The following is a 25,376-nucleotide window of genomic DNA, read 5'->3' as shown; positions in this document are numbered from 1 at the left end:
AAACAAAAACATAAAAGTCTAAGAGAATTTTGCTTTTTCCAGTGGACAGGAACACGGCAAAACCGTCCGGTGGATGCGGCTGCTCACGGGTGGCACAACACAAACCAACAACACGAAAGTTCCTTCGAGATGAACACCCAAAATAAAGACACCTTTCTGAAAATTTTGGATGCGTTCTGTTCATTGGTTTATTTATACGAATATTTTCACACCCGGACATTGCTTGGAAACACCCTGTAGTTCTTTCTAGCTACGTCTATATATTCTTGGACTAGCTAATGGGCTTCTGGCCGGTGCCATTTTCGGCGTTCGTACGTATGGCGCACTCTGCTCACTTTTCGAAGCGACAAACGTGAACAGGCTGGGCTGCGATTCAGAAAACGTTGCAACAGTGTACATACGTCGAGCAAGTGTTTCAAATTGCGTCTATGATGCGTCGGAACCCAAGCGGGGCATGCCAACTAAAGGCCATTGTAGAAACGTGCAGGGAGCGAGCGATGACGAGGCAGCCAGGTGCGCACTGCCATTGGTCGAGATTGGGGGGGAAAGAAAAGCATGGGGGCTTATTTGAGGGTAAACAAACGCACGAGGTGCGCAAGGAGTGCAACTTGCACGGCATATAGAGAGCATTCACTTGCGGCCATAGCTGTGCACCCTGAAGTTAAAAGTTCAATGACAGCGAGCATTTTTCTAGATCCCTATCGCACTCACAAAACTGTTGTTTATGGCTGACAATAAATTACTTTACCCACAGTTTGTGACAATGAAAAATGAGTACCTCCTATGGTGAGAGACCGCTCAAGAATGCAGTAAAAGCCATGTCCTCGGCACACACTCATTGCTTTATGCCGTGCTTGGCTGTGCATGCTCACAAGATGCCGAAGCATCGAAGAAAGCTTGCGCTAGAGCTTCCACTGAATTCTTAACCTGTCACCGATGATAGGCTATTGGTTGCATCCCAATAATGAAAAATGAATGCATATTTGTTTTTTCTAGGACCCAGCAGTACCGTTATCTTACCTCGCCAATGTGAACTGAAATCTAGAACACTATGGGAAAAATAAAATCAACATGGAGGACAAACTTGTGTGAATACGTATGTATACAATCAGTCACAATGCATTTATTAATCCACAATCGCAACTCGGAACACACTTCCACCTTCGGTCGTCCGCAACAACTAAAAACGAAAATAAAATGCTATATAGACGAATTGAGAAAAAAAGATGTAACGAGATAACAGGCCACCAAAGATGCCCCAAACGTGACTCGCGGAGCTTCACCCAGTCAAGAACTGCTCTAGGCTTGCCTGCAGTCCCTTGAAAGTGTCCATTAATGCGACCACCTCGGCGTCCCTGCCCATAGACTGCAGGTCTACCACGTACCCCGCGATGTCGTCGAGGCACCTATTTGCGAGGCGCCTCAGTTCCTCTGGCCCGCCGTCTATGTGCCTCAACCTCCGCTCGAGTAGTACGCGGACGAGATACGCGATCGCTTTGAGAAGATGCAGCGGCCTGCCGAACCAGTCCGGGTCCTTGCCGCGGTACAGCCCGTGGTATGCGTCTCGCAGCCTTCCCAACGAGACGCCGGCTTCCAGAAGCGGCTCTAGTGGCCACCCCGGGTTTAGGTCGGTGTGACATCCGCGCAGCTCCAGGAACTTGACCACAAACGGCAGTGGAAAGAACTTCTCCGCGGTGGCGTACTCGCGCGCCAGCTCCGTCAGCCTCCTGGACAGCGGGGCCACCCGCCCGCCGCTCTCTCGGAACTCCCTCTCCAGGACGCTGCGCCAGAGGTTCTCCACGAGCATTGGGTTGTCGTAGCCCGACGTCCGCACGATGGCCAGCTTGCACTCCGCGAGGTCGAACGGCTCGGCGAAGTCTCCATACAGCCGCGTCACGTCGAACAGCTCTGTGTCCAGACGCGCCGCGGACTCGCCGGCCCCCGGGAGGTCGCTGCGGCGCTTGAGGGCCTCCTGGACCCTCACCTGGAGCAAAGTTGCCAAATTGTGAGAAACTTCCAGACTTGTGGGAAAAAGCATAGCCACAAGCAACATTACTACGGTGTCTGGAGTGCGTCTCAGACTGCTGTTCACGTCTTGAAAAGTGGTTCCTCGATTTTTGCCCAATAATGTTGTAGAATGCGTCATATTTTTTGTCATAATCCTGGCGGTGGCATGGGCGCAGCAGACCACTGCTCTGCTGTAGGCCACTCTGTAGCCAGACGGTCGACGGAAACCGAAAAAGATACGAGGAAGGATGCCACAACGACAGCGACACTTGCGTCTACTCGCCTTTTTCACCGGCATTTCTACGACCAATCGCTACGATTGTGGCACTTGACAACATGACACGCTGGTCCTTGTGACGCAATTTGTTAACTTTGGAACCCGTTTCAATGCATAGGGGGGACAGGATGGTGAACGCACCAGTGGAACACGTGCTCCAGGCTAGCAAAACGAGCGAGTTGGAAAACTCGCTCTTTGAAGGCGGACCCTTCGCGTCCACAGGAACTGAGCCACTGCTACTCGGAATTCCATCACAGCACCCCCCCCCCCCCCTTGGGCCTTGTTTGCAGTTTGTTGGGTAGCTCAGGATGCATAAACTTGTTTTGAGACAAGGGGGTCAGGTAAGTTTGTTTTGTATTCACAGGTAAGATTTTCGTTTTCTGTTGTATTTTGCTGCATTATGCATAGGTGGCCACTGCAACGGGAGTGGCGACTCTCCGGGCTCCGTGCTGAAGTATGGATGGGAGCCACTTCTCCAAAGCGAGCTCGTATGACAACCAGTAAGTTATATAAGGACTGCAATAATACTTATGTTCAAAATTATGTTTTCCCGACTATACTCGGCGTATACTATTTTGCGCTACGACATCTAGGCTAGCATGGTGTCCGCAGCGCTGCAGTGAGTCTCCTTGGCACGCACTTGCGCAACTAGCTTTCAATTAACAAAGTTGGTGCGGTGCGTAAGCTACGCCGGCCTCGACGGCTTAGCACAAAATAATTGAACGCCGGGTTTATATGTTCCATCGTAACAAAATGTACACTAGCGTAATCATGCTGACAGAGAGCAGGGCACACAGAATGTGAGGAGCTACCATATGCACAAAGTGTGGGTTGCATTTGCAGTCTGTCTGCGATGGGGGGGGGGGGGGGGGGGGGGGGGGGCAATTTGTGCAAAGCTAGAGCAACCATGCACTTCGGGTGCATGGTAGCTCAAGAAATTCTGTGCCCCCATTCTTTGTAGGCATGATCAAACTAGAGTTTATTTTTGACTTCATGAACCAACCGTTAGCTTTTCCCACACACCAGCTCCGCTTAGCTCAGTCGGTGCAGCATATGGCTGGGGATCGCTATGTCTCAAGTTCAATCTCCGTCGGGAGTATTCTTGCATTGCTGTTTAACACAGGCGTATATGCTTTGTATTACTCTAACCTATGTGTGACGATCGAGGGTTACAGCCAGGCCCAACGGTTTCTTGTGGAAAAGCAGTGCACAAACACGTTCTATGTTAAAGGACACGTGCAAAGGAAAAAACTTTTTTTTTTAAACAGGCTAGATGGAAAAAAAACAACATTATAAGACAAATTTACAATGAAGAGAAAAAAAATTAGAGCTATATTTACGGCGCAAAACAAATTTGTAGTTGGCGCCCGCGGGAGCCGCTGCCGCCGCCGCAAAGTCACGCCGCTGCCGCACGCCGAGCGTTGCGCAACGCCGCTTCAATGTGTTTCTCCACGCCGCCGTCGCCGCTGCCGCACAAGTTTGTCTGCTTCAGGGCGCCGCCGCCGTCACCTGACCGGCGCACAGGTCTATCACGTCTGCTTGCGCTTTTTCAGGAGCTTCTTTTGGGCTCTAAAAGTTACTTATTAATTTTAGTTTTTTGTTATACTTCAGACAAAGATGAATGAGTTACTTTTAGAGGCCATAGGAAGCTTCCGAAAGAGGTCAAGCACCGCGTGATAAATAAGGGCCAGTCACGTAATAAATAAGGGCCACTTTTCCGCAACACCCGCGGGCGCCAACTACAAATTCGTATAGCGCCGTAAATATAGCTCTAAAAATTTTTTTTTCTTCGTTGTAAAATCGTTTTGTGACGTCCTTTTTCCATCTAAGCTGTTTAAAAAAAAAATGTTTTTTCCTTTGCATGTGTCCTTTGCACGGTCCACACACTTGCATATGACCGCAAACGCAATGACTCCTTGCGTTCCACTGCAACGTGGTGAGTGCAGTTGAAACGAGCTGGCACCAGTAAGCAAGTACTCTTTTGAATGCTGGCGTTCAAGTGCTACTTTCAGTCTAGTTCAGAACTTTTAGTCCTGAACTAGACAGAACGCTTTTGCAATACAGTAAAACCTCGTTATAACAAAGTTGAAGGAGCGGTCGTAATTATTTCGTTATAACCATTAGTTTGTTATTAGCGGCGAGATGTTTTGGTGGCGCCCTCCTATGGTTCCCCCTTGTGACGTCATTACCTTGCGAACAACAAGTTCGATGGTGTTTGAAAATAGCATGGTGGGAGCTTGAAATCATTGCGCTCTCAAAGGAACACTGCCAACACCGTCGAAATTAATGTTCCTTCATTCTTCTTATTTGCGTCGATGGTATACCCTTTCCGACGTCATAGTCAGCTTTTGGGCCAATCGTGAAAGGCCGACCACAGCGACGCTTTCGGTCGCGCACGTCGCCATTAGCCAATGTCCATTTCTTCCCACTATTAGTAAGCAAGGGGAATTATGATTGCTTTGTTATATCCATTAGTTTGTTATATCCCATTTTGTTATAACGAGGTTTTACTGTATTTGTGAGATCAAATGTACACACAATGCTTGAGAAATGGTGGCTGATAACTAGGGCTTTGTGTTTCCCGATAAATCAGAAAAAACCTGGAAAACTCGTAACTTGAAGATCGCAACGACAAAACAAAAAAAGCAAAAAAGACGGTGTTTTACAAATAAGCTTCATAAGAGTACAAGGTCAGTGATCCCGAGGAAATGGAACTTCAGTTTCCTTTGAAATCTTGAACTACTGACAAAAGTGGTTTGCCTTCATCGTGAAGGACAGCACAAAAGGAACAAGGACAAAAAGGAAGGGCTAAACAGGAAAAGCACTGCGTAGTCCTTCCTTTTTGTCCTTGTCCCTTTTGCACCGTTTTTTACGATGAACTCGTACCAACTTGCCCAAATGTCCATTCTACTAAAGGATTGCCTTTTAGCTAGTCAAGGTTCCTTAAGGACAACAAACTCGGGAAACATGAAATCCTACTTATAACATTTTCAGAATTATTTCAAGCCCACAGCTAACGAATAACATGTAAAAAAATGAGGAAATATATGCGCATATTCGAAGTCTTCCAGGGAAACCAGATAGCTGGTGCATTCTCCGCCCCCAGTGCAGGATGCCGGCGACGTGCCCTATTATCACCTGGGACTGCCCTAAGCACTTTAAGCAGTCCATACACAGGACCGAATCACCTATATCCGATTCTATCGAGCTACTGGCTTACGGGTTATGCAGACTGGACAGGCTCTCACCCCACAGAGCCACCGGATCACTGCAGACATATTTTCGACTCGCCACTTGCTTTCGTGAGGGTGGCGATGCTTCGCTCGCACATATAACTCTCTTTTCTTTACATCTTTCTCTCTGTCACTTTGTGCCCCATCTCCCTCTCCCTAAGCCACCACTTCAGATGACTAGAGCAGAGCGACACTGCGGCTCATCTTAGTTTTTAGGAAAATAAGATGTTTCAACAGCGAGGGGTCGTATCGCAGTCTAACACAACCAAACGCAAGTGCACGAACCAGTCTCTAAAACAGACATCGCGGCGCGGCAACACTGACCTGTAGCCTCGCGATGTCCAGCTTCTCTTCCAGCTGGTGCAAGAAGTCACCCTCCCGCGCCCCACCGGACGAGCGTGGCTCCGAGCTCTTCATGCAGACGATGGCCCTGGAGAGGTACTCCAGCCGCTGAAGAAGGGACAGGTCCGGACCGTGGCGATCTGCGAGCTTGGCCGAGATGCGCGCGGCTGCCGTGAAATTGCCCGAGCGCTCGTGGTACTTCCGCAGAAGATCCGCCCCCGTCACGGCGTCCGGATGGGCCGCGGCGCGCCGTTGGAGGTAGCCCTCGAGGAACGGGCTGCGGATGTCCAGCAGCATGTCTGTCTGGTGGCTGTCACACAGCCAGTTGTACAGCGCCGAGTGGAACAGCTCGTCGTCCGACTGCAGAGCCAACGACAGGGTCCGCTCGTACAGGGTGGTCGCATCGACGTCTGACCGTGTGGCGTCGGCCGAGGGCTGCTGCGGATGCCTCAGCTCCGACAAGAGTTCCAGGATAGCCTGTGGAGGGAAAAGAAAGACCGGTTTACACATAGTTGATCTCGCAGGTACTGCAAAACCTACAGTTCAGTCGTACGCAGTTGCGGGGCGACCCGATAGATGCTGCCAGCGTATCCTCTCATTGTTAGCGAACGCAAAGGAGCACACGCTCTGTACACTCAAATGCAAGTGTACGAAATAGCTTTGTGCGTGTATGCAAAGAAAGGCGAGGGCACACCCAGCAGAGCGCCGAAGCTGTCCCAGCTTGGTGTCGTTAACAATAACTCGTAAAACTTGAGTGCCCCTTGTATGCCGTTTCGATGGAATGAAATTGCGTGGGTGCAACATGGGGATGAAGCACATACCGCGATTAAATTCCAACATTTCCCGGCTTTTTGAGGTTCTGTACCACGATTCCAACACGTCGGTTGAAAGGGGATGCATAGGGCGACCGGTAACGGCGAGAACGGCATTGCGAGTGGAGACTTCCAATGAGATCAAATAAGGTTGAAAAGGTAACACGAAAGGGGTACAGTTTAAAACTGGAGCACTATTTTCCGTAGAGGGTTGGTACCCGCAGCAGGGCTGTGAATCTTTTTGCGCCCGTTGGATGCGAGTGCTTCCCGTGGATAGGCCTAGTACTGAAGCGATCTTGGTTGGCCAAACATTCTCTTCAAGCAGTTCCAAATAGTGCCAACGTGGGTCCCGATGAATGCAGCAAACATATCAAGACGACAGTGGCGATAAAATTTGCTTTGTTACAGCAGAGGTTACCCGGCTGGTGCCATTTCGAGGAATGTGCTATCTCTTGGTGTTTTTGCATGAACAGAAAAGCATGCCTAAAATCGGGGCGGCCTACCTTTTGAGGGTGGGCCATTTCTCGGGATATTACGGTGGCTAGAAAGTACCGTAAAACACAGAGCGTGTGCCCATGTCACCAGTAAGCCCTCACCCCCTACTCTCGAAACGTTTCAAAACTCATTGAAGGGCATATCAAGCACCCATTCCCTTATTTTAAGCAAATTAAAAAAAATACATGAAAAAGACATCAAGCGCCTCGTTGCTGTGGGCAGCCGTTATCTCCACGGCTGGCGGAGAGTATGGGGATAGAACGGGTGAAATGGCATAGCAGGAGAAGGGGATGAGGGGTGCAGAGTTGAAAAAAAAAGTGGATTGTGATAGATGGGTTGTTCTTTTTTTTTAACTCGGAAGAGTAATTTGAAGGCTTTAGTGACAAAGACAAGTCAATGCGTCATCGACCACTTTTTAATTTTTCTTAATAAACTATTTGCCATATACACTTCCTCTTTGTAAAACCCCCCCCCCCCCCCCCCCCCCCCAAAAAAAAAAAAATGATGTTGATGTTTTGTTTTAACGTGTCTGCGCAATCAACTAGGTCCGCAAACGTCAGCCATTCTTTATTCAGTGGTCGGACAAAGCAAGGGCCCACCCGACCGTCTGCATTTTCAATTTCGGACCTACCAAGCACCCATCCCCCAGTTCTCCACGATTATCTCCCAATTCAGAGTGGACGCTTGCCCGGTATTATAAAGTACACGTCTCCTGTCCCTTCTGGAGCCTAGTTTGCTTCAAAATTGAGCTTAAAGTGACAGTATTTTCGCCAGTTTTCAGACTGTCACTACTTTTTTACAACAAACTTTTCCTTTATCCACTACCCTGTCCAGTTTCGCAAAATTTTAACAAGTCCGTATTGTACCGATTTGTTATCAGCTCCGTGATGTTTCGGTGGCGCCCTCGTATCATTTCCATTCGTGACGTCGTGACCAGGAATTGCCTCACCTCAACGTCTCGAGTTGTAACTCTCGCTACTTAACATTATTTACGAACTAACCAAGAATATTGCAAAAGCGCCCACTTCGTTCCCCAAAGAACCTTCTATTAACATTTCCCAAACTTTGGAATTCTGCAAATTATATGTTTACCGCCCGATTTGGCCGGACAAGCGCCGGGGTCTAGATTAAACTAGCTTTCAGTAAAAATGGGGAGAGTGCTCTCCCGGTATTTTACAGCACAAGTTCATTGATGTGTGTAAAAAGCATGATGAGAGCTCAAAGTCATCGCATTCTTAAACCAACGCCGTCAAAGTCGACAGTCCGACGACATTCTCATCTCCACCGACAAAAGCAAAATTGACCTAAATAAAGACGGGCGTTTGACCAATCGCAGATGCCGGCCTTGGCGACGCTTTTTGTCGTGTACGTAGCCGATTCTCCGTCTTAAACATCTGCAGTGCAGGCAAAGCCCCAGGTGTGTGCAGGTCACTTTGAGAAGTGCCTCTCATATGGGAGTTCTGGCATAGAACAAAGTCCTCTGCAGAGCTAGGCCAACATCACCAGACTAATCATGGACTGCAAACATCCCTCTTCCACCACGAAACGTTATAGCAGTTTGATGGCGTCAACTCGGCATTGGACCAGAGCCTGGTTTCGAGCGTTTTTGGATGCGTCGATTGGGCGCAAGCCGGCTGCTGACGCAGCGTTCATACCCAATCTGTGTCTTCGCTCCACCCCACTATGATGACACCAAAGTTCTAGCGCATAGCCTTCGACTATCCTACTTGGTGTTGGCTCGGTTCACGAGAATGGGCCTGTGTCCACACACGTGTCCACACACTAGACACTTATGAGGTAGGAAATCACCGCAAAGTGGAAAGGAAGTGGGTTGGACAGAGGAACGAAAGATGGGAGAGGGGAGGGGTAGGGGAGTGATCAGCCTATAGAAATAAAAGAAAACTGTCATACAGTATAGACCACTTACAACGTAACCGCTTATAGTGCAGGACCGGGTATAACGCAGCTTTTTTCAACCACCGGTTCGCCTCCCATAGAACTCCATGTAATTACATACCGCTTAAAATGCAGGCGCACGAAGGGAAATACCGGTTATAATGTGGTTTCTGGAACAGCCCGCCGACCGCGCCGACCAACCGGCGCAGCGAGCACGCTTCCCTGTGCGACACTAGATAACGGCGCTAGCCGCAAGCGGCACTCGCGGGGCAAGGAGGTTGCTCGAAGAAGCAAAGAGAGAGGCTTTAGTGGCCATAGCGACGGAGGGACGCACGCATGTGTCGTTCATGTGCATGCGTCCCTCCGCTGCGTTGGAAACAACCGCAACGACAGACCAATCGCAGGTCAAGGAGAAGTGTTTGCGCGCGTTGCATGCTGGTCGCGGGCCGGCTTCTTCTATCCACAAATATAGCGTCGGTTGTGTTCGTCGACGTAGACGGCGTTCTAGTTCACTTTAACGGCGTGGCGGATGCTCATCGTTCCGCGTAAAAGCGCTATCCTTGACTGTGAATTTTCGTGGTGTGTCACTATGATAATTTAGCACGTACTAGAAGGGAAGATCCACCTACTCGTGCGGCGATCTCATGGCGGCACTCTCAAGACGGCAAAAACGCCCGTGTCGTCGTGTTTGTTTACTTGGACTACAGTGGTGCTTTCTAAGCATTTGTGTTTTTGAACATCGCCCGGATTTCTTATTTGGAGCATTTCATGCGTGTGCTCAAGTTGAAGATATTACTGGCGCGTACCGTATAAAGGATGCGAATTTTCACGCGTTTTCATCACCAGAGAAAAGTGATTAAGGTTAGCAATCCTGAATGCTCGCAACGTCCGTCCGCAACCCGCGACGCCATTAAAAGGCTGCGCCAGGCAAAAGTCGCTCATTTCTTTCAAAATGTGTGACACTTGAGAGAGAAGAGTACTAGTCTGGTGAAATAAGGACTTTCCTCAGTCTAAGCTTTATTTTTCATCTAACACTAAAAATAAATTTATTTACAAAGCTAAGTTGTCTCATGGCATGTATTTTGGCCTGAAAAATTGATGTTTTGGTTATAGCACGGTACCGCCTATAGTGCCGATTTTCGCGACTCCCGCGACATACATTATATGCAGTCTACACTGTATACTCAAGGTAATATGCAAAGATGGTATTTTCATTCAGGCACACGTAATATAAGGTTACTCGGGCCGAAATCTTACTCTCATCAAGATTTTGGGTGTTCAATACTGCTTGCCAAAGTGTGAATATTCACATTAAAACTCTTTGAGATGTGAAATATTCTGGAGGTGCTCGCCTGTAATTCGCAAGAACCATGTTTGACTTCACGGTCCTCATCTTGAAAGGGTATGTTTGCAAATGTACACGTGCTAAGGCAAAACACTTCGAGCAAGGCAAGATGGCGTGTATTTGAAAACTGTTTACGGGAGGCCAGCGGAAAACTTCACGAAATCGTTTGCTGCAAATGCATTTTCCAGCTTATTGTCTGTTTGGGGACAGCTGATCAGTGAACTCTGGCAAATCCCTCAAGTCAATACGTCCGATAATACAAGGTTAGCAGCTAAATATGTTTCTTGTCCTGAAGCGTGCATTTGGGGAGGGGGTCATTTCTGGAAGCGTGCCGGAGGCTGTATGATATTGCCTTGCAGGTTTAATCCAACCTGGGGGCGATAGGTTTCTGACTCTAAAGGTAGAGTATTAGTGATGTGCATGATCAAAAGTGTTGCTGTGGTTCGCTTTCCACAACTGGCCAAATGCTCACTGTGACATCTTAGAAGGGTTTAATTGTGCTTTCATCCACGGAAATAAGAGTAATGTCAGGCTGTTAACGTTGACGGTGTTGGTTTAATGCAATTACTAAGCTTCAACCATGCTCTTTAAACACACCACCAAACTTGTCCTTCACAGCTGATAATAAGTAGCCAGAATCACAGCTCACGACATCACGGCCAATCTTGGTCCCTTAGGAAAATCATAAGACTGTGCCTCAGAAACACCTTGGCACTAATAGCTCAGCATAGCTATACCCAATCTCGCACCTACTGCAGTGGTTCACCGCATGAGACAGGAATGCAAATGTGAGCTCACCCTGTAGCACTCCGCTCTCGCTGCAAACACCCGCCGGCCGCGCTCGTCGTCCGCTGGCTCACCCCTCCGGTAGAAGTGCGACGCCAGGTCTTGCGGATCGCAGCGCTTGGCCACCGACAGGCAGAGGTCCACGGCGCCCGCATAGTGGCCGCACGCTTTGAGCAGTCCGCATGCCGTCGGAAGGTGCAGCTGGGGCCCCACTCTCTTGCAGAGCTCCAGCGCCTCCGAGAGCATCCGCTGTCGGTCCGCCGGACTCCGCTCCGTCCTCGCGGCCAGGAGGATCTCCTGGGCCCTGGTGAAGAGCGCGTCCTCGGAGCGGTACAGGGACGGGCAGACGTCGCGCAGCCGGTTGGACACCGCCTCTGTCGTGGCGTTGTCATCCAGGTAGCTGCGCACCAGCGACCCGGCGAGCGCGGAGGTCAGCTGGCGGTCCGAGAGGAGCAGTTCCCGCAGCGTTGCGCCGCGGAGCTGGTCGCGGAGCTCCGGCGGGAGTGTCGAAGACACCGTGCGGAATTGGTGGTCGCAAAGGACCTTCCACAGGCCGAGGACTTCGACGGTGTGGGAAACGAGGCGGGCGAGATGCGCCAAGGAGGCACGTTCGCGTGATGCGGCCTCGAACTGCGCCTTCTTCCGCGCTTGTTCCGCGAGCTGCGCGCCTTCTGCTGAGAGTGCACTGCGGGCCGCAGCGCCACCGAGCATCGCGTTCCGGTTGTCAGCGACATGTGCGCCAGCTAAGTCAGTCGTGCGCTCGAGGAATGTCTTCAAGCCATTGAGGGCGCCGAGGTAGTTGAAGAGGTCTTCTCCGCAGACGGAGCTCATCAGCACGTCCGGCTGGTTTGCGGCGGTCGTCACAAGATTTAGGGACCAGAGCGGGCGGACGAGGCGCGAGAAGTAAAGGTAGCATCCGTCGTGGCGCCCCGAGAATACTACGTCTGCAACTGGTGCGACGGCTGGCGCGGGCGATCCGCCCGGCGGCGGCTGTGCCTGCCGCCACGCCAGCTGCTGCGACATGTTCATGTTCGGCGGCAGTCCAACGGGGCTCAGCGGCGAGAAGCCCCGCGGCGGACCCTGCGGCACGTGTGCCGTCGGGTAAGGCGTGCTTGCCCAGATCTGCGAGCCGCCGAAGCCGCCAAACGCACTCGTTTGGTGCAATGGCTGCTGCTGCTGCAGCTGAAGAGGCTGGCCGGCCGGCTGCTGCTGTTCGACGCAAGACGCTTTTGGCTCTCCGCCGTGAAGAAACAGCGCCTGTGTTGCGCGCTCTGCGATCGCCGTGTCGCCTGGTCCGCACGCGAGGATGAGGCACGTGGCGCTCGCCTGGGCCTCGCCGTGGAGTGTGAAGAACGAGCGCACTGCTTCGGTGTTGGCCCCTTCGCGGAGAAGTCCACGGAGGAGGTCAACAGGACGTGGCTTCTCGACGACGCTGCAGCCAGAGGAAGAGAGGAGCACGAACTTGCGCGGGCGCTCCGCGTGCTGCGTCACGACAACGGGAGGCTCCGACGGAGCGACACCGCTGCCCTGGATGTTGACGGCGCAGAGCGGTTTCGGAGCGGCGTCCGACGTGGCCTCCGCAAGGCAGCAGGTGGTGCCATCCAGGGGCATCAGAGTCGAGGTCTCCATAAGGCGCGGCTGGAAGGGGAAGGCGTCGCCGGAGAGCGTCCAGAGCACGTCACGGTCGTCCGAGTGACCCGCGACAAAGACAGCGGTGCCGCGGCGGCAGAGTGCGGCGCGCACGGGGCTCAGGCGCTGCAGGGGGGCGTGCGACGAGAACCCTGGCGGCAGACGGACGTGCACCAGGGCAAGGGTGGAGGGCCGCGCCTCGGGGCTCTGCGACGACGAGGTGGTGAAGTAGAGTCGGACCCCTGGGGGAGAGAAGCGCAAATGCAATGATCGTCGCGCATTGAAAACGTTCCTGCCCATTGGCAACAGGTTAATAATTGGGTAGGTGTTCCGCCCCCAGCACAAGCTTTCTGCCTCTGATAACACTTCGTCGCTCGTGCAGATAAATCCCGCCAGAGGGCAACGAGAGTGTGCTATAGGTAGGGCGTTGACTGGGCTGCTCTTAAAGCCCTTTCCCACTTGCGACTCCCTAGAACTGTATGCCTCAAAACGTCATAAAATTCATTCTTTGAGGGAGTACAATGCCCTCACTGTGGGGTAGCTGGGGAACACGTTCAGCATACCTGCCAGCCTGTGAACTTTCAAACTCGTGAAACTCCCGCGGCCGCGGGGGGGGGGAAGTAGTAAGAGGCAGGCACTTATCTCTGGTGTTTACGCGAAGCGATGTGCAGCTTAATGTCAGCCTTGCCATCGTGCAAAACGCTTACATCACATGTGCACGTGCGACAGGATACAAACTTCTCTCCATCTTGGACGGCACGAAGCACGGGAATTCCAAAGTGTAGGATTTCCGGAACACCTGAAAGTACCTCTTTTGAGGTTTGGAGTTCGCCATTGTGCCGGGAAGCCACCACGACTAGGGAAACTGCGAGGCCCAACACGCCAAACCAATGTGCGCCGCCGAACACATGAACAAAGGCTTTGGGGCTTTGGACTGGTTTTGGATCTGTGGCCACCGGATAGACGAATAGTAAAAACCACGATGCTGCTGCGGTTAGTACCTATCGCCCTCTTGTGGTGGTGCAAGGCACCGCTGTCAGAAATTTTACGAAAGAATAAAAAATGTAAAAAAAAATGTTAAAAAAGTAATAATTTTTTTTTTGTAAAATTTGAAGCAGGAATTGTAAAATCATAAAATTTGTCCCAATTCATACATTTTGCAAAAAATTTGGAAGAGTTGGCAGGTATGCATTCACTGTCTGCATATTTTCTATAATGTCGCGCATCATTCTCTCCTTCTTGGCTCGAAAAACTTTTGCGAATGATATGAATGACCATTTCCCATAGATAGTACGTACATCTGATCTCGCAAATACCGCAAGCTCTAGGCGCCCCTCATATATGGTGCCAGCTTGACCTTGCGTCCTAAGAGATCTCAAGAGGTCTTAAGGCACCCGGTCCGAAAAAAAGCACAACTGTGTGAACGGGCCTTTAACTCGTACATGACGATAGGTGCGATTTAAGGCCCGTTCACACTTGCGACCTCTTAGAATATGGTGACTTGAAACTTCTTACAACTAGAGGGCGCACTGGCACCGTCTATTGGGCAGCACGGTAAACTTGGCGGTCCAACATATTTTCGACTACTCTCGCGCATTATCCTTTCTTTCTTGGCTTGAAAAACTTTGGTCAACGTTATAAACGAGCCTTTCTTATAGGTACTACGCACAGTTGTCCTCGGAAAGCCCGCAAAACCTTCGCTCTTGTGAAATGCAGTTGCAGGGTCACTGCATAGATGGCGCCAGAGTGCCAGTGTGTTCTCTCGGCCTAAGAAATTTTAACAAGTTCTAACAGATCTCGTCCCTCTCGGTTGTGCTCGGTTGCAAGAGTGTGAACGGGCCTTTATGCACCAACTTCTTTCTGAAGATGGCCGTTCACACGGAGGTCAGAATTATACAAAGGTATGAATTATAGACCGGATAAAATGGTAGCTGTAACCTAGCTCACCCTTTGTGAGAACTCGTAAATGTAACTCCATTGATCTGTAAAAACATAACTTTAACTGCGCTACTTCTAACGCATTAAAAACAGCTCCCAGCAGTTTCTGATGACGCACTCTAGCCACGGAAGAGTGTCATGTGAGCGACGCATCGCCATTTGGCTAGAGGTTGAATCCTCGCCAACCGAAAGTCACCTTCGGCCGAACGCTGACACAGCGGTCATGTTAACTCTGTACCCCACGCCGGCCATTTGTTAGAAACCAGCGTGGGGTAGGTGCAAAGAAATCCTGCACTACAGCCTTCTTGTCTCGGAGATGCTGGGCAAAAGGCACCCGTCCCTACGGTAGGAAAATGTGAAGGAGACAAAGAGAACAAGCACGTGCTTCGGAGGAAACGAGGATATGCGAAACAGCCGGGTGAAATCGGCAGCGTGTGATCGGAAAATATGGGAACTCTGCACTTTGCTTCCTCTGGAGTGCTAGCTTCTCGCGGCGCTTCCTTTGAACGACGCTGCACGCGACGTCGATGCTGACGACGACCGAAATGCGCCCAGAGTTTGCCTGTGCGGCGTCACCACGAAGCAACGCGCAACAATAGGTTCTGTATCACCGCAGCCTTTGCCATGAAGGTGCAGGAAAGGGACAATCTTTTAATGGTAGCTCGCACGGATCCGATGGCCAGACTTTCTGGACCGTGGCCACCGATGGGACGAGAGCGGCGGGCGGTCTTTCAAGTGTCCCGCCTCCGGCGCAAGCTTCCTACCTTCCATAATCGACAACGGGAGGCAACGAGCGAGTGCAGGAGTATGGGCATCCGAAAGAGACTACAGAATATCTTCCGTTCTCATCATGTCAGTAGGTTTAGATAACACGCAGTTCCTACTACCCCCCCCCACCCTCTGCCCCATGACATTCCTATTGGCGCGGCGCTACAACATTGGTCGTGCGCGGTTCAACGTCCAACCACGGAGGAAGGAGTGCGGTAAACCATGGGAGTGCGGTAAACCATGAAAGAGCGTCAGAAATGAAAATGCACTCAGTTGCCCACGCTCTCTCCCGTGGCCTTGCGTGCAACGGCATAACCAATGCGACGACAAAACTGTGGAAGGTTCCCATGTAAAAACTATTGATTTAAAATCTAAAAAAAAATGTAAACGAGTTATTTTATTGTATAAAACACACAAATAAAAAATTTGGGAAAGAAAACTGTAGCTCGTATGCCGAAAAATATTATGGTTTTTATAAAAAAATGAAAGCCGTCTACAACTCCCTGTAACGCCGGATTAGAGCGCAGCTCTTGAGGGGGAGGATGGAAGTGTAGTGAGGGATAGGTGACTCCTTGAGGTCACGTGACCTCAGGGGGGGTCGTGTGACGTCAGGGGGGTCACATGACATCGGGGGAGGGGGGTCAAGTGACCTGAGGGGTCAAGTGACCTGGGGGGTCAGGTGACCTCGGAAAGGGGGGGGGGGGGGGGTCATGTGGCCTCAGGGGGGGGTCACGTGACCTTAGGGGGGCCAAGTGACCTCACGGGGGTCACGTGACCTTAGGGGGGCCAAGTGACCTCACGGGGGTCACATGACCTTGGGGGGGGGGGGGGGGGGGGGTCACGCGAACTTATAGTTATGCCGACGGCGACGCCGCTCAAGCCGGAAACGGGCCCCTTCCCTAAGAGCTGTGCTCTAAAAGACAGCGAGTGTGTGGGCAAGCCGGCAATAGTCAATCATATTGTGCCTCAGCCAACACTGTGACGAGTAAAAATAAACTTTCTCAAGTCAAAGAAAAAGACACGAAAAAAGAAAGTTTCAAACTCGGCTAACTCGTTCATTTCTCTCTCATTCTTTATTTACACCCGGTGCTGTTGCTACGAACCTTCCTCACAGACACAGCCTTTTTTAACGCAGCGACAGAACGAACCATTTAAAGCGACGCAAGTCTACTAGTCACAAGGTCTTGCTTTTAAGAGTCCATGTGGTTGTCGCTTAAACAAAGGGTGCGTGTGTGTGAAGGTTGGTGACCAGACTCTGTGGCCACACTTTAAGGACAGAGAGAAATGATTGAGTTAGCAGAATTTGATACATTCTCCTCCTGTGTCTTGTCCTCCAACATGAATTTTTTTTTACCAGTCTTGGGTGTTACGAGATATGGGTAGTTTTAATGGCTCCGACGGCCCGATCCTTAAACCGGCATCCGACTCTTGTGGACGACGTACCGGCCTGGGTGACTGCCACGAGGTGCACGTGGAGCGACTCCATCATAGTCACCGCCTCGATGTGGACGAGCGGCCGGAAGTTCGCCACATCCACCGTGCGTGCAGCTGCTTGCGCCAGCTGCACCAGCGTGGCCTGGGACACGGAGATGACCCGGCTGGTCTGGTCACCCCTCGGCCAGCCCAGGTCGAACACCTGCAGCGAGCCACGCTCCGACCGCGTGTACAGCACCTGTCGAGAGTCGTCCACCACCACCTGCGACGAAGAAGCGCATGTGCGCCGTGGCGACGGTTAACTTGCCTCCTATTTTGGGATTGCAACAAGGCGTCAAGTTAAGCTAGTTGTTTAGCATAGCTTGAGTAAAGAAATACAGCGTGTCTGTGTGCTCCTTCCTTTAGTCTTCCGTTATTTTCACTCAAGCTGTCTTGGGATCTTAGGCGGTGGGTAGGTTAATAAAGCATAAAAGGCTTTTTAACGGAACCGCCCAATCCCCAAATTTTATCCGCCTGTCAATGCTCTTTCTGCTAAGTTTACTGAGAAAATTGATGTTGTGACCTATTCAGCCTCCACGCTAAATTAAGCTGGGAAGTTTGTAAAAATATAGGTCCTTCTTTACTGCATGAAACAATTGTTTAATGTTTTTTAAACACGTTTTACCAATGGCTCCTTAAATGCTACGTTTTGCGCATACATAACTCTAAAACACAAAGACTGCTGTCAATATTTTTTTTTTCGTCAGCAGTCTTTTTTGGGGCGGGTGCACTGCTAGGTGTGCGGTTGGTCAGGAACAAGTTGTAAAGTATGATTCTAGCTTGAAGGAGATTGAAAACATAGGTTCCACATACAATAGACCATTCGGGAAATGCGCAGCGTCTCCCATCGTCTTTTCGATTAACTACGGCAAATCAATGTATGGCGCATGAAGCAATACCCATATATAGAAAGAGACATTCGTGTTTGCTTAGCATTTTGAGATTTCAGACTGCAAAAAAAAAAGCAGGAAGATAACAAGACAGGGTATGTATCGGCTTTGTAATGTGTTTGCTCTGTTTTCCTTGCGTTCTAAACCCAAAGTGGCAAGAGAGAAGGAATTGTGCCACACTCAGGATGTATGGCTTGAGCATGCGTCAGAAGGGTCCCAAATTGCCCATGCCGTGTGGAGCGACATGGGATTGACAAGAGGCCTTACGGGATTTCCCAAAAAGGTCCAAAGCCAGTTCTCGTGTTTCTTGTTCAGTCGTGTATCGTTGAACACAGACCCCGTTAATACAAACAAAATTTTCAGGGACAAACTGGGTATATACAAGCATTTTTGTCTCCTCAATACGACGACTGACATTACAAACAATTTTTTTTGGGGGGGGGGGGGGGGGGGGGGGGGCTGCGGTTCATACACTTGTGGCTGCTTACGACCAAGTGCATTACAACTTCTTGTAATATCTACGATGGATGGATGGATGGATGAATCCGGCTGAGCCCTTTGGATCGGGCGGTAGCTTACTCCACCTAGCCATTTTGTTTGACCATTTAAGCTTAGAATATTTAAATGTGAAATCTATATTTACTCCGCACTGCAAAAAAAGTGAGGCTATAAAAACCCCCTTGTCATCAGTTAATAAGAGAATACCTAGTTTTCTCTCGCTTTCTGCCACCATTCACTTAATCATTGCGTGGTAATCTCTACAGTCTTGATATCCACTCTCCCTTCGCTGTCTCTAAAACCCAATGACTTTATTAAATCTATGTTGTCTTCGGTAGGCATAGGGTGAAGCCCTTTACAGTAGAGTATCAAGTGCTCAGCCGTCTCGTCCTCACGAATCTCTCATCGTCCATCGAACGATAAGAGAGAGCAGCGGCGCCGTCTATGAGGTGGCTCTGGAACTGAATTTCACTAGAGCGAAAATTTTGCAGTACGTGCAAGATCAAAAGTACAGTTGGGGACAAAAGTCCCCAGGAAGCGCGAGCTGCGACTGAAACGCATTTCTCTGCCATCTGTCGGCGGGTCGCCTGGTTTCGAGATCACACACAAGCGCATGCGCGTCCTACTGTGCCTGCAAGCATGTGTGTTTTTCGCTTTTCTGTGGCGCGGCGCCTAACTCGGAATCGGGCGCCTGGTACCGCCTCGGAGATAGCGCTTGCGGCTGACGAGCTTCTGCTACACATTGCGAAGCTGGAAATACCGCCTGCGGCATTGCGCCGCATTTTGCCGTGTCAGCGCATCTTGCTTTATAACCAGCTGAGCTTATCGCTCAGCTGAGCAACCGTGACTCCTTGCTTCATAGGTGCCATGTCAGTAAGCGCTATCTCCGAAGCGGTACCACGCGCCCGATTCCGAGTTAGGCGCCGCGACGCAGAAAAGCGGGAAAACACACATGTTTGCAAGAACAGTAGGACACGCATGCGCTTTTGTGTGATCTCAAAACCAGGCAACCCGCCGACAGATGGCAGAGCGATGCGTTTCAGTCGCAGCTCGAGCGTCCTGGGGACTTTTGTTTCCAACTGTACATACTATCTATGAGGTATGGTTGTTCATGACATTGTAGAAAGATTTTTAAGCCAACAGTGCAAGAACAATGCGCGAAAAGAAATGAAAAAAAAAAGAAGAAAATCACAAGCTTAGTTAGTTGGCGGTACCTAACCCCTTTTGAGACAGGGGGGTCAGCAAAAGTTCAAATTGCCGACAAAGGTAAAAGTTTTAGATTCTTGTTTTGTTTTAGCTTTTCCCACTTTTGGCACACTTTCACTGGTTGGCGATCAGACGTAGTCTCTCCCATTCAACGAGAATGCGCTTGGTGGCTAGTGAACCATGGGCTCCTTCCCCGAATCCCAGCATTTCGGGAATCCTCTCTTCGCTGGTCGCCCAGGGCGGTCGACAGTGGTCTAGGGCAGGGCACCACAGCAGCACGTGGAGGACGTCCTCGCTTGACTGCCCGCACAGATGACAGGCTGTGTCGGTGTCTCCGAAGAGTTGGGCACGTCGGCAGCCTGTCATCAGCGCTCCTACCCGTGCCTGGAACAGTAGCGCACTTTCATGGTCCCCTTGACAGTGTGTGCAGGGAGACGGCTCAGGCTTGTGGAGCGCGTAGATGCTCTGGAGGCTCTGCTTTTTCCTCACCGCTTGTCTCCAGGCCTCAAGTTCAATCGCGTTCACCTCCTCTGTCACGGCCTTGAGCCATCCTTTCTCCGATGTGGCCTCATGTCGCCTTGTCCCTTTGCTGTACACAGAGTCGAGCCTGGCGATGGTGTTTGACCAGTTCGTCCTGCTGCTGCGGTATCTAACGTAGTGGAATGTCCTTTTGGCGTACGCTTCGTCTGGCATGTGAATCAGGCGCCCGAGGTATCCGAGCTTGGCCCTTGCATCCCGTTGCTTGAAAGTCGACCAGGCCATCTCTCCCGTGACGGCCAGGTTTGCAGTTGCCCCGTTTCCGCCCAGTGCCCACCTTCCGATTTCCACTTGATGGCGATCCAGTGTCTTCAGGGTGGTCTGTTGGAAGACCACTGCGTCGTTGGCATAGGTGACCGCCGGTACTGCGACACTCTTCCACAGTGCCCTCGCAAGGGTGTATGGGTTATAGGAATACTTTGCCATGTTCCACAGGTGACCTTTTCGGATGTTGGAGGTTTTTAGGGTGTTCCTCTCGTGTAGTTCTAAGTACAGCGGGCCTTCTTAAGAGTCACTCCCAGATACCTGTATTCCTTGGTATGTTCTACTTCCACTTCCTGTACTCTAAACGTGTGGTTAAGCTCGTGAACATTATAGCCCATCCACTTTGATTTTTCCTTACTGAATTTGAATCCCTCTTCATTCCCAATTCGAGTGCAGATATCGAGCATGTCTTGAAGATGAGTTTCATTCTCTGATAACAGGAGTATATCATCAGCAAAGGCCAGTACTGGAATATAAGTTGTTTCCATGTCATTACTGAAGGTAATGGTTGTGAAAGAAATACCCTGCCCTTTGGCTTGCAGCTCCAGAATGAGATTGTTGATGTAGATGTTGGAACAGAGTTGGAGAAGGGGGCAGCCTTGGTGCAGACCCACAATCATGTTCACCTGCCCTGATAAATGTTCTCCCAAACTGTATCTGGCGTTGCATCCGGCGTACATGTTTCTGAAGAGCGATACTGTCTGAACATCCAGTGCCATCGCTTCTAACTTCGTCCACATCTTCTCATGGGGCACTGCATCATAGGGCTTTTCCAAGTCAAGGTAAGCCAGATAGAGTGGTGACCTATCTAGATTTTTTAGCTCTATTAGTTGTGTGACAGTGAATAAGTTGTCGCTGCCCCGCCGGTTCCTACGGAATCCATTCTGTGCCTCGCTGAAAAGGCGGGCTTTCTCACAGAGTCTCTGCAGTCTGTCTTGCAGAATTGATGCAAAGAGTTTGTAAACATTACTTAGTATTGTTATCGGCCTGTATGAGTCTAATGATTTCTTGTCTTTATCTTTTCCTTTGTAGATTAGTTTTATTTTGGCTTGTTTCCAGGCTTCAGGAATAGCACTTTTTGCCAGCATGTTGTTTAGAAGGTACCTTAGGTGCTTCTGTGCTACCGGTTTAAGCTTTTTCAGGAACTCGTTGGGGATGTCGTCTGGACCTACTGCCTTTCCTGCTTCTAGTTTATTAATATGTCTCTGCAGTTCACCGGGCGCTATTGGTTCAAGAATGCTGCGGTCAAATTGTTCCTGAGGTCGTAGGGATGTTTCCTCCTGTGTCCTCGGTCTGTTGTAGAGGGAGGCTTGAAGTCCCTGAAGGTATTTAGTCATTCCCTCGGTGATTTCTTCTTCAGTGGTCCATTGGTCTTCTCCACTCCCTATCGTCTTGTGTGGTTGGAGAGATCGCACATATCTCCAAAAGCAACGGCTTTTGTTGTCGCTTTCTTGTAGGGCTTGTTCATGTTTCGTGTGTATCTTCAGAATTTTTGTCGCCAATAGAGATTTTACTTTATTTTTCTGTAGCTCGTAATTGTCCCAGTTTTGCTTTGCCATGCTGTATTGCTTTTTATTCATGGGCTTTCGATGTTTTCTGGACCATTCCTGTCATACTTTGATTTCCTCCTTAACCTCCTTATCAAACCACGGTGTTCGTTTATCACTTTTGACTCTGGTTTGTTTTCCTACATGAGTATATGCTAGTTGCAATAGAGACTCGTAGAACTCGCTGTAGGTTGATGGGGGGCTTCTTGCAAACTCAGCATCCAAGGCATTACCCCATGCCGCCATTCTACCTTCGTCACTAGTTCTCCAGTAGCTTGTCCTCCTGTGGAGTTTAAGTTTCCTCGAGCTGTGTATGAACTTGTTGTAGGCCTGGTCAATCGTTATTTTTATCCGATTATGGTCACTTCCGCAGCTGAACACTTTTTCCTCGTCCACTGTCATGTTTTTCAGGTGCCATGGTGCACAGAATAAATCTTGGGAGGCGAGAATGTAGTCGATGGTTGATTGTTGGTTTCCTCTGCTCCATGTTATCTGCCCCTGACAGCCTTCCTCCAGATTTACTATTCGCAAATTGTTGTGCTCTACAAGTTTTCTGAGATTGTGAGCTCTTTCATCTTTACTACTTAACTCCGCCAGATGGCAGTTAAAATCTCCCATCAGTATAATTGGGTGCGTGATGTTGCTCTCTTCAAGATCTTTCTCCAGACACTTATATATTCTTTCATTCCAAGATTCTTCTGTCCCTGCTGTGGCCATGTACACAATACCAAGCCCGATGTGGCCCATTCCCATACCTTCGAATATCGCCCACATATGTTCTGTACAGTTGTTGCCTATTCGCTTAAGTTTTAGGCCTTCCTTATACATGAATCCCACACCGCCTCCTTTCTTTTGGCTTGCTGTTCTATTTGAGCCAATCCAACTCCAGTCTTTGGATAGTGGGGGTTCTTCATCATTCCGCAGATGCGTTTCCGTATATACTAATATCTTCCAAATCTGCATTTTTCTGTAACTCCTCCCATTTCAATCGGCTTCCTCCTTGTAAGTTGAGCAATCCAATATTTATTAACTTCGCGCTCGCATGGCTTTTATGGGTTTTGCTTCTGTATTGTTTCTGTTTTCTTCTACCCTTCTTGTGCGACCTTTTACGTCTGTTGGTCCGTGCATTGTAGTCTGGTGACCCTAATAAAACGTCCGAGATCGGGACTTGGGTGGGCCCACCGGTTGTTGTTGGAACAGCTGGCGAAGCGTTTGGACTAGTTGCAGAGCTTGCTCCTGGTTCCCATGTGGCTGCATGTATGGCCCATGGGTCATGTTCCTCCACATCACCTGAGGCCTGTCCCCTAAAAAAACAGCCACCCGCTGAGCCAGTGATTGCCCGAATGCCTGGGCTGCCTCCGGGGTGTAGTGGTCTCCATTCATCGCTCAAAATGGCAAATCTCGGAGCATCCAATATGAGTTGATGAATGTAACTCGCTGCCCCAGATTGCTGCACTCCTGTTTGAGAGCCTTGTTGAGAGCAGCGATGTTTGCTGCCACCTCTGGGCCCCTGGCCTTCGTGAAGGGCACAGAGCAGATGCACACCCGACACGATTTGGACTGGTCAAGCCATCGCACAAGTGTGCTTCTCATCGTCTCAGCAACCTCTGTTGGCTCCTCGCCAAGAATTATGTTGTCTAGACCCCCCTGGATGATGACCAGAGTGTCCTGCTTGGTTTGGGTGCAGGGGCCGTCGGCTGCTTCCAGGATCGCTTGGAGTTTGGCACCTGGTAAAGCAGTGACCCGGACTCTCTTGTCCCAGTTGAGGCCGCAAAGGCGAAACACCGCCTCTACACAATTAAAGGAAAAAGGCTGTTAAAGGCATTTCAAGAGGTCTGAGGGGGGCTGACAACCGACCTTTCTACGAGGCCTGGCTTCTCTGTGGCCAAGTGTGTCAGTGAAACAGTAGCCTGCCAATCTAAGACATGAAGATGGCTCCTTACGTTCTTCGAAAAATTGGTTGTCACCGTGCCTGTTCTATGCCCAGCCTGTCTACCTACTGGCCACATGTCAGTTGTTTGTGGAAACGCACGAAACGATCCCAATGCCGTTAGTGACACCGATTGCACGACGGAGAGTGTACTCGACGGGGTCAAGTGTCTGTCGTGCAGTCGGTGGGACTACGGAATTGAGATCTAACTCGTAGGTAAACGACAGCAACTCCACCTGAACGAGCGGATCCTCTTCGGAGAAAAATGGGTAGCTCAGGAAGGCGGGCACGAGGAACGACAGCGCCGAACTCGAGTGGTTGAGCTTGCGACAGCGCCTCCCGAACCAGCCGTCCCCGGCCGAGTAGCTCACTTCGTACAGGCAGCCGTCGCGACCTCCGAGGAAGATCCGACCCGTCGCCGAACCGGCGATGCACACCATCGCCGTACCGTCCGACGACACCGTAAACAAGGGCTCGGGAACGAGCGTCAGTTCCTCGCCGGCCTTGCCCTGCAACGAAACGCCGAGCAGCACGACTTCCACCGGCGTCGCGAGGCACAGCAGCGAGTGGATGTGGCTTCTGAAGACGCCGGGTCGCGGTCGCACCAACGCGGCGCTGAGGATCGTCTCGCTGAGACCGTCGAAGTAGGCGAGGTCTTCACCGGTCTCGTACCTCCAGACGAACAAATCGCTGTCGACGGACAGCCAGGCTCGTCCGATCTCGGGAAAGAGGCCCATCTGACAGCACGTTTGCATGTGCGACAGTTGCTCGGTGAGTTCGGCGGGGAGCGGGATCCTTCGCACGGGCGCCGCGGGCGCGGCGGCCGCGGCGCCCAGGGGGTCCGCCGGGTAGTCGAGGTCGTGGAGACCACTCTCGCTCGGCAGCGACCCGTACGTCATGAAGAGTTCGACGAGCTGCGGGTAGGAACTGTCCGATTGCAGGGCACTTTCGACCGTTTTGACGGCGGATTCGAGGGCTTCTCTGGCGTGCTGCGGGTGCAGCGTGGTCTGGTTGACGGCGGTCGGCGCCGGTGGCAGCCGTTGGAGTGGGAGGACCATGGTGGGCTTGTGGTGGCGGTCCCGCGACGCTTTCGATGAGGGGTTTCTGTCTTTAACTGGGGTTAAAGGGGCGGTACTGGCGGTACCGATGAACGCGACATGCCGGTTTTGATGCCTCGTTCACGTGCCTTGTTTATCCGACAACGGGCGCCCTTTTCGAGCTTTCGAGAGTGTATGATTGGATGGATGTAAAAGCGACTGAAAAAAAGTTAGGACGTCGATGAATAGATAAATATGACAAAACTTTGTTTTATTTGGGCGGTGTGTTTCGCCCCCTAGAAACTGTTTTTTTTTTTTTAATTTGATACATAGATACTCGAGTGACAAATTACTTCATCCATTAAATAGGCGACAGCTTGCGCCACCTAACCTAGACACCTTTATTCACGCCTGCGATTTTTTTCGGAGCTACCGCCCTGTGCTGTGACACCGCCAATTTTGTGTG

The 25,376-nt window shown here is 50.6% G+C and overlaps 1 protein-coding gene across 1 annotated transcript; it reads right to left on the bottom strand.

Annotated features, from left to right (window-relative positions):
* Window positions 1–1,084: 1,084 nt before the first annotated feature.
* Window positions 1,085–25,294, bottom strand: LOC8026292 (nuclear pore complex protein Nup155). The gene is made up of 5 exons (XM_029976343.3): window positions 24,110–25,294; window positions 16,972–17,224; window positions 11,206–13,064; window positions 5,842–6,336; window positions 1,085–1,984 (listed from the first exon to the last, which is right to left on the bottom strand). Exons 1-5 carry the CDS (start codon window positions 24,929–24,931, stop codon window positions 1,280–1,282), a joined length of 4,134 nt encoding a protein of 1,377 aa, XP_029832203.2. The 5' UTR covers window positions 24,932–25,294; the 3' UTR covers window positions 1,085–1,279.
* Window positions 25,295–25,376: the final 82 nt, after the last annotated feature.

This window comes from Ixodes scapularis, unplaced genomic scaffold, assembly GCF_016920785.2.
Source record: "Ixodes scapularis isolate PalLabHiFi unplaced genomic scaffold, ASM1692078v2 PGA_scaffold8__174_contigs__length_109621045, whole genome shotgun sequence".
NCBI lineage: Eukaryota > Metazoa > Arthropoda > Arachnida > Ixodida > Ixodidae > Ixodes > Ixodes scapularis.
This window is presented reverse-complemented; position numbering and strand designations above follow the sequence as displayed.

Coding starts and splice junctions, on each gene's coding strand:
- LOC8026292 (XM_029976343.3), bottom strand. CDS start 24,931: ATGGTCCTCCCACTCCAACGGCTGCCACCGGCGCCGACCGCCGTCAAC. Junction 17,225..24,109: donor AAGAGGATCCGCTCGTTCAG/GTGGAGTTGCTG, acceptor TCTTCGTCGCAG/GTGGTGGTGGACGACTCTCG. Junction 6,337..11,205: donor CGAGAGCGGAGTGCTACAGG/GTGAGCTCACAT, acceptor TTCCCTCCACAG/GCTATCCTGGAACTCTTGTC.